The 9,420-nt window shown below is 44.5% G+C and overlaps 1 protein-coding gene across 1 annotated transcript in view; it reads right to left on the bottom strand.

Moving 5' to 3' along the window:
- The window catches only part of LOC104159018 (AP-2 complex subunit beta), a gene marked incomplete at its 5' end in the record, with an annotated part of 42,243 nt that overhangs the window by 8,949 nt on the left and 23,874 nt on the right, over positions 1 to 9,420 (bottom strand). The window contains 2 exons of the mRNA XM_009696817.1: positions 1,222 to 1,308; positions 2,145 to 2,229. Coding sequence (XP_009695119.1) covers positions 1,222 to 1,308; positions 2,145 to 2,229 — 172 coding nt within the window. The remainder of the gene's footprint in view (positions 1 to 1,221; positions 1,309 to 2,144; positions 2,230 to 9,420) is intronic.

Here is a 9,420-nt window from a genome sequence, read left to right as displayed (position 1 = left end):
GCACCGCAGAGCGCCAGACCAACACCCAGTGCCAAACACCACAAGTTACCAAAGTTTCTGAGTTGAGACACAAAGAGCCCTAGTCGGTGTGGCCAGGGCATGGCTGGGGCAGAAGGCACTACCAGCAGCAGCACTGCAGTGCAGGGGGAGAGGCTACGCCAAGCTCGGTCAGGAGCAGAGGGAGGACTGGGGGAGGCGCAGAGGTTGTTCTCATTTGAAACCCCACAGTGAAATCAAGTCATAAGGTCCAACAGCCGCTATTTTTTCCCCTCTTGCATGCTCCATCTTTTATATTCCAAAACAGTAATAATTATGAGTACAAAGACACCCATGGTTTCTGTCTGCAATTGAAGCAAGAGGGTGTTCATTGTGTAATAGCAGACATGAGAGAATAAAAAGGTTACAGGGTTTGTAATCAATAGGGACATTTTTTTCCTCTGTGAAGCATAGCAGCTTTTGGCAGAATCCCTTGGCTCCTGTCCAGAACCTTTTGAACGGGAGCAAAGCTGCTACGCTGGCCCCATTCCCCTTTTTTTTTTTTTTTTTTTACACTCCCTCATCCTTCAGCAGTAGTAAGGTCATACGTACAAGTAGGATGCTCACAGAGGCAACTAGATGGCTAAACACAGAGCTGAACTAGACAAAGTATGATCAAAATGCATGAATATATCAGCTAACAACAGCAGACCCAAACTCTTGTCACATGGTCTGTCCTCCATAGATGTCAAAACATTTTATAGTGTATGTAGGGTTACTCTTTCACAACAGAAAGAAGAAAGCAGATGCTGAAAGGTGAAGTGACTGGCCCAAGATTATGCAGCAGGTTAAAGTCAGGGCTGGAACATCTTGCCTGAAACACGCAGTAGCAGGACAGGATTGCTGAACAGCCCCAACACTGTATTCAGCTCTACTGAAAAGAGCAGTTTTGTAGGGAAGAAAAGTGTAAAAGAGAAAACAAGAATACAAGGTCCAGAAAGAAAGAAACAGATAGGTAAAATCAAAGCTCTGGGATTTTATATGTGCTTTTATAGGGACGTAGCTGAAGTTTTTGACTGAAACAAGCTCTAGGATCCAAGGGTGTTCTGTTCATAAGCCAAGGCTGTTCTGTTCACAAGTGCAATACCCATCTATCCATTAGCCATAGACAATGCTACTAGTAAGGTGATGTCTAGTGACCATACATCAGAACTGCTCTCAGCATGGTAGAATTAAGCTACTCACCGGCATTCAGGTGACAGTCTTTAATCTGGAATTGAAGCTCGTTTTCATTTGGAATATCTTTCCATGTTGCAAGGAAGACCTGGCGCTCTAGAAATGAGAAAAGATCATCAGCACTCCTGGATCCTCACAGGATGGCAGCATTAATTAATTCACCGCAGAGTGTTACAAGGTAGGCACACTAAAGAGCTTTTGGTCACATTTTGCCCTGCCATGGATAGATCCAGGATTTGTTCCTGTAACAACCTCAGTCTTACCATAAAAGCAGTAAAGCTTTGATGGATTTTGGAACCCCCAAACCAGAGACAGTCTTTATCATACAAGCTGTTTACAAACCAAGAACAGGCGGGATTTACAAGGAAGGAAGGAGATCCACACATTTAGGATTGTTAGTGAAAGCTGCTTTTCAAGCAACTTCCCAGCCAGTTCAAACAACAATTTAATAAAGGTGACCAGGAATACACGAACTACAGTGAAAGTGGTATGGGGGCAAATCCTAGACCCATTTCTCAAGCAACTTCCCAGCCAGTTCAAACAACAATTTAATAAAGGTGACCAGGAATACACGAATTACAGTGAAAGTGGTATGAGGGCAAATCCTAGACCCATTTGAGTAAATCAAACCATCAAAAAAACCCAACCCAAAACCCAAACCAAACCCCCAAAAAATCAGCCTCAAAGAAAACAGACCCACCCCTTGCGTGGCAGAGAGAATAAGAGCAGAGGACTTGGGTTCTGGTAACTACTGGAGTTGCAGGACAACGGGACATGCTACCAAACCAGATCAGTTCAGGCTGCTGAGATGCACTGGCATGAAGGGCATCGCCAAGCGCATGTGAATCTCAGCCATGGGCAACTGCACCTGGCTGGGTGCCGCCAGCACGGTCTGGCTGAAGGAGGCTGACCACAGACCAAAAAGCACTCACCCATTTTGCCATCCTCTACAAAAAGCACATTGAGAGGAATTAGGCAGCTGAAGTAAAAGACATCGATGTTGTTTTTCACAGCCACCTGTTATAGAAGAAACAGCAGGGTTAAAGCATCTCTATCAGCTGGAAGTCCAAAGGGATCCCAAGATTTCGTGCAGCCTCATCACCTGCCCACAGACATTGGAGTGCTCCATCTGAGCAGAGGCCAGCTCTAAACTTGAGACTACCTGGAGAGATGCTACTGAGCTTCTGAGTAGTTTCAGACTACGAAAGATCAGTCCCACCCCTCCGTGCTCACTCCATTTTCACTAAAAGCTGCTCAGTCTTCTCCTGTGAGCATTTCAGCAGGCTGCTTCAGAGCCAATTGCACTGATGGGGTCACAGACAGCATCCTTGCTCTTTTCTGCTCTTGTTCAGCTTTCCCTCCCCTCACTTCCACCTCTGAGGTACGTTCATACCTCTTGGCTGCACACAGCTACTATCATGTCTGTTATATTGCACATGAGCTTCTTTATCACTCCACTTTGCCACCTCACTCTTGTGATTCCCCAGCTCCAAACCCCTGGGTATTTTTTATTCCCTTCCCCCCCTCCCCCTTTACTTTTCACTTCCTTGATTAGTCCTGTCCCAGCCTGGACACCTTCTAGAAAGCCTAAAGAGGGTCGATTGCCTGCACTTTCCTTGCAGCATCTCCCAAGTCTCCTGCCTTTACCCCAGTGAAAGCTATATAGCGAACACGTGCTGGGTGTTGATTTCTGGAAGAAAGCTCTGCACAGAGCAATCAGGGCAGGTAAAAAAAGATCACTTGACAAAAGACTTAATTCTCAGTGTCATCAAACTCTGCCAGCCAGGGAGATGCACTGGATTGCCTTTTATCACACATGCTTGCCACATTACTGATTAATCTTTGCTAAGACACAAAGCAACCTCACTTTCAGTTTTCCCCAGGCTGAGAGCTGACGGTACAGCAGGAGCAAAACTGGAGGTCTGAGAAAGTGCACTGTCATAATAGAGCACAGAAAAATGTAGCTCTGAGCTTTATTTCTATGCCTCTCACACTCTCCTCACATCATCCCGCATAGCGATAACCTGTCATGGGAGTACAGTTGAGCAGACACCTGCCATTGCTTGCAACGAAGGAAACCTGGCCTGTAAGAGACCTAGAATTGAGGTTGTGTGGGGAGCCCTGAATTTCAAGAGCTGTTTGAGCTCCTATTTCCTTTGAAAAACCCCAGAAGGAGTTCTCCAATTTGTCACCAAGCTGAAACACAAACCAGACCATGCTAAATGCTGAGCCAAAGAGACAAATTTACTGCTATGAAGATTCTGCCAAGACAAACTCCATTCACATTAATAATTACACATATTAGTGTCCTGCTGAGAAAAAGCTATTGTCCCATAGTGGCAGGTTTAGAAAGACATCCCCAAATGGTGGTAAAAACAGCTGTGGATGGACATGGGAGGGGAATAAACCAGAGAATTCAAACACAAGTCAGATGATTAGACATGTGTACAATCCAGAGGAAAAGTGGTAGGAGATCAAGCTCCCGAATGAACTCTTCTAGCATTTGGGAAAGTCCCAGAAGTGCAAAGAAGAGCAGAAAGGTAGATGTGACAGTCTGTGGGGTTTCTGCTTTCAGCCGTCACTAAAGGTAGCAGCTTCTATTTAATTCCCACAGTGCAAACCAGCTTAAGAAGCGATTAGTTTAAAGCCCACCAAAACCATGTAAATGATGGTGCAACCTAGAAGAAAAAATGGAAATGGTCCTCTGTAGTAGGGAGCTGTTAACATGCTTCGATTGCTGGGGTCATACTTGCGAGTTTGAGTGTCTAGTGTTTGAGGTAGAGGCACCCAAGCCAGAGGGGTAAAAGCAGATTGGTGGATGGACATAAGCGATTCACCTCTGCAAAATGTGATTGAACAGATCGGGTCACTAGCCAAAAACACACCTCTGAGTGTGGGAGGGTGGAGCTGGGGAAGGGACAGCAGTGTAGCCATTCGAGATGCTATGCTTGGATACAACTCATGGAGATGAGCCTTAAGATGGAAAATTTAGGCTAAATGTCTGGGAAAACTCAATAGTGCGAATTATTAAGTTGCACAAAATTCTTCTGAGGAAGAGAGAAGCTCCAGTGCTTGGAGTATTTAAAAATCAGCTTTCACAATGCTCTCAGTGAGAGGAACTGTAGAAAAACAACAAAGCATAGCAGGGACTACGCTGCGTGACCTAAGATCTTTTCTAGCTCTGATTTAATGATTAATTGCCTTGCCTTAGAACAACAGAGATTACTTAGCTTTTGTAGCTAATTGTTGTTGCTATACAACAGTAGTTTCTTACAAGAGGAGCTGGAAAGCAGTGCCTTCTCTCCAGTCACGGTTCTAGAGGCACACTCCAAATTAATATGCTAACCCTGTCCCTGCAGTTATAAGAATGCTATAAAAAGGTATCTGCTGACCTGCTTCTCAACTCTGCAGAAACATACTGAGTAAGCTGCTTTGGCTATACTCTGGAGAGATACCCAATTAAGACGCTCGGAAGTGCAATTTCTTCCCAGCAAAGAAAAGCAAGTCACACGCCAGCCTTCCTCCCAAACTGCATCATTGGGCTCAGTCATGACATCACGTGTCACCTTGCAAGTATCTGTAATGATGCAGAAACCAGCTGTTACAAATAACTTTTGCAACCAGGAAAGGAAAAAGCTACAGTCTCCTTAAACCTATAGCACTAGGACAAGACTGGTAAACTTTTCAAGACAAGCTTCCATCATTCAACACCACATATTTCTCCCAAAGAGCCAGGCACGCACTGTTAGCACTGTGCTCCCCAAGATCTGGTCCATGAAAAGGCACCTGCAGATACCTGGACTTTGAAACTTGCACCAAGAAGAGGCTAAGAGGCCCTACCAGCTGATAACAGCTTTCCAAGTTCATGCTCCAACCTTCGCACTGCCACATCAGAAGCACTCAATGCCATCTGACAGGCTACAAAAGCAACCTCAGGCAGAAAGCAGATCCACAGCAGCGCCTGTGAGAAACTGAGTAGCTAATAACAGCGACTTGCCAAAAAAATCCAGTGCTCAACAGGCAGGAACATCAGCCTGAGACAATCAACAACATTTAAAGTGACACCAGTAGCTGAGAAGTCTCTCCAGGTTTGACAGGCTCGAAAGAAACCTCCACTTGCATTCAGTAAGTCCTCCAGTCCAGACTCACTTTGTCTGTGGCTCTGCAGCTTTAACCTGGCGACCTGGACAGGAATTATTAAATCTTTAACTAGATCTGCAGCTTCAGACATTTGAGAGTTAAAACGGAACCGCTTTAAATAAAAATGGCTTTCCATCTGTGATCTTTTCAAAAGGAGGGGAAAAAAAATAATTACTACCTCGTGAATTTATCCTCCAGTCCAGACTCACTTTGTCTGTGGCTCTGCAGCTTTAACCTGGCGACCTGGACAGGAATTATTAAATCTTTAACTAGATCTGCAGCTTCAGACATTTGAGAGTTAAAAAATGGCTTTCCATCTGTGATCTTTTTGAAAGGAGGGGAAAAAAATTACTACCTTGTGAATTTAGTCAAGCAGACTACAAAGTTTCTGAGGGATAAAAGTCAAAAGGTGCCAGATTTTCATAGGACGCTTCACTGCCCACTAAAAATTGGCACAGGGTTCCCAAACACTTACATCTTGTTCATGATCTGACTAGAGGAAGCAGCACTTCTAGAAATAAACCCTGGAACATATTTGCTCACCTTGCAGCACGAGCACCCTTCTGTTGTCCTTTCTTGCAGCGCAACCCTCCGATAGCCAAGACATGGGATTTTGGGGAAGAGGTACCTCATAAGAACAATGCTAAGTTATTTTCTTCAATAGTGTAGGTTTCTGATGCTTTAAATCCCAGACTTGAGCATAAGAATTGACTTTCAAAGTCAAGTCTGAAAGCAACACAGATGCTTTCCATCACCAGCAAGTACACAACATACCCGTTTGGAATCCCATTAGCACCTACACTAAATTAAGGATTTACTTCAAGTTGGGTTTTGCTTTAGAGCCTGGTAACAGCCAAACTGTTAAGGCGAGAACAACTCTCCTCTGCAGAGCCTTTTTTACCTCTGCCAGCACAAGGTCATGGTTTATTCTGTGACAGTCTGCTGCTCTGGCTGTCAGATGCCCCCAGGGAGTGCTAGCTACTTCACTTAATTTTGTTTGACAGGTAGGGCTCTCTGGATCCTACTGGTGCTTGACAGCCGGATGCTTTACCTACAGGCACAAGTCTGGAGCCTGGGCAGCGGAGCTGTGCACAGACAGCAAGGCTGGGTGCTGCGGCCGTCGGCTCCGGGCACGCTGCTTTACGTCAATGGTCAGAGAACAGCCAGTTACTGGGAGGGTTACGCTCTCATGTGTGTGTCTGGCTGTACTTGAAGTTCAAAATGTACATTTTTTATCAAATGTGCCGTACCATGTGGCAGACCTGCCCTTAATCGGCAAGCCAACAGCTTTCTGCAGCTGAGCTAGGAACTGGCCGCAGACACCAAGCTCTGATCTGAGTCCTTAATTCAGGAAGCTCCCAGGAGGGTTCTCTGCTGGAATAAGACTCTCACTAGTACAGACTTAAAAAATAACCTAGGCAACAAACCCAAGAAAGCACCTTCCACATCTCGCTACCCAAAGCTGTTCTGTGGTGGTTGGTCCAGTAATTTTGACACAGCTCACACACAGGCAGATACTGCACCATTTATCAAGCAGGCTCTGAAGGGAGAATATCTGCTGGCTGGCCTTGCTGCTCACACCAATTTTCAGCCTTGTTTTTATGGAGAGTTGAATGCACGAAATGTTTCCAAGTACCAAGAGCTCTGTATTTGTGACCTGAGACATATTAACATTTCTGATGAATGAGAGTTCCAGTGGTTCTGCATTGCGAGACATCGAAGAGTGGAGGAGCATAAGTTTGAGTTACAGCAGAACTGAGCGCGGAAGGATAAGTATGATCTAGTGCATTAGCAAGACTGATCTTTTCTCAATGAAGAAGCTGTACCTTCATCTGCCTTCACAGAAATGTTTTGCCAAACTCATTGGAAGAAACAAAAATGTTCTGCACCTCACTGCTCAGCAGTAAGGGAGAGGTCTGTGTTTCCAAGTGTCACTTTTCAGGAAGAAATGCAGCTGGCAGATCCTTCCCGTTCAATACTCGCCAGATCATTTTACAGGCATTTTGGAAAACTGAAGCTATGCTTCTTTCAGTCGCATGCTCAGTAGCTGCAAAGAGCCCTGGCAGTTGACAGTAGGTAATGCTGGGGAATGCAATACACTGATTGTCAATTTTGAATGTGGATCCCAAGGGAACGGCAATGCTTCAGGCTGAGGTAGACTCGTCACTGCTCCGGGAGTCCCTGCAGCTTGTTTTCAATTGTGTCGTCTCCTGCAAGTGGTTACCATCTCACAGAAGAGATTATCGTATTAGTGTCATGACAGGCCAGGCCTGAGCTTCGAAACTCTTGCAGCAGGCTGGCTCCACTTCACCCATTTCCAGGGTTACAGGAGCAATTCTCGTGTACCTAAATGAACAAATCATGTATTCTGATTTCACAGCATTTCACAGCCCTTGAAAGGCCATTTATTAGGAACAGTGGTTCTCTTTAGCATAGAAAGGCTCTCATCCCAGGCATTTTCTTATTCCAAATTTGAGCTGAGGTATTTGGAAAGAGTTAATATTCTTCACCAATGCAAATCCCTATTTCAGAACCCATTCTCCTCTGAGAGCTCAAGGTCTCACACATGTGGTGGCAAAGATAAAACACCCATCCCCTCTCTTCCATTAGGCACTACCCTAACAGCCTACATGTCATCAAAGGGGTATCACTGCTTTGACTGTGAAAAGGCAACTACAGAACCCAAGCAGGCCTGTACAACGACTAGAGCCGTCTCCATGGATGGCAAACGAGACACGGCTATCAAATACTCACGAAGCTCAACGCAGCATCTTGCACACCTTTGGGCAAGAGCTTGTTACCGCTTGCAAGTGCCGTGCTCTGCAGAGGCAGCTCTGGGAAAGGGGGACCACAGCACCCACAAGTGCCAGGTAGCCTCCAAAATGCTGACAAGGTGCTGCAAAAGCATCCTCCAGCAGAAGTTAGCAGCGCACAAATAACGAAGATTTTCTTTAGCAACAGGCACACTCCAAAGGCATCTGACAGCAGCTTTTTAATCTGTAAGACGTAAAAAAGATGAACCAGAGAGCAGGGATTGGAGTCTGTTCAGCCCTACAGTGCTGTGTCCAGTCTAGCTTTGGCTTTATCCTTTGAATAAATCACTGCTTGACTGAGGGTTGAATCTGAGTCAACAGGTCAAGAAAATTATCATCACTACTTTGGGATGGGAGGGAGAAGCCTCGTATTGGTTATTATGAGATGCAAGGTGACTGGCAAACAGAAGATTCTTCAGTTCTATTTTACCTAAGTATGCCTCTGAAAATATTTCAGTCTTCTTCATCTTCTTGTAAAAATGGCTTTTTTGTTAACTTGTCAAATATTTTAGTTTCTTTTCATGATTACAAATGTTAATCTTAAACCAGCTGTATTGGGTGAAAGATTAGAAACGGTAATAAAAATAACCTGAACAAGAGATGAATTCGTTACTTCTGAAATAGTTGCCTAAGGAATGTACAACCAGTCTTTGAAGTTTCTAATTAACATGACAAAAAAGTTGAAAGCTATCAGTTTGGTTACTTCAGGACTTATTCTTGTCACTAAAACAAAAAACCTCCACCAGAATAGGAGATGAACATAAGGTCCTCAGGTTCAAACCAGTCATGCATCTACTTCAATGTTCCCCAGCTCAGAAAAACCGCATTAAGCAAATTCAACTTGATGAGTGTTTTGGTTCTTCAATGAATACAGGAACAATTGTATTCTCTACTCCTATATTATGCTATAAATTGTTTCCTAAGTAGGTCACCAAAACGATTTCTGAATGTTTCAAATCAGATTTCTACATGACCTCACAAAACAAAACCAGAGCCTTGGCTGTCAGGACAATGACAGATCTCCATCAAACCCACTGCTGTCAAAAAAGTAAGGGGAGTGCTCTTTTTAACTTGGCATCTGCTATCATGATTCAACTCTTTGCAGAGAAATATACTATTACTCCATATGGCAGCTTCCCCGATTGTAAAAGGGCAGCCAACTTCTATGGCAATGAGAGAGCTAGAAAATTAGTAACTAAGTCTGGCACTAATGAACGCTCCGCTGTCTCAATGTAAGGTAGCTGGAGGTTTCCTT

Source organism: Cariama cristata, unplaced genomic scaffold (assembly GCF_000690535.1).
Source record: "Cariama cristata isolate BGI_N322 unplaced genomic scaffold, ASM69053v1 scaffold313, whole genome shotgun sequence".
Taxonomy (NCBI): domain Eukaryota; kingdom Metazoa; phylum Chordata; class Aves; order Cariamiformes; family Cariamidae; genus Cariama; species Cariama cristata.
Note: the sequence above shows the minus strand (reverse complement) of the source record. Positions and strands in the feature narration are given on the sequence as shown.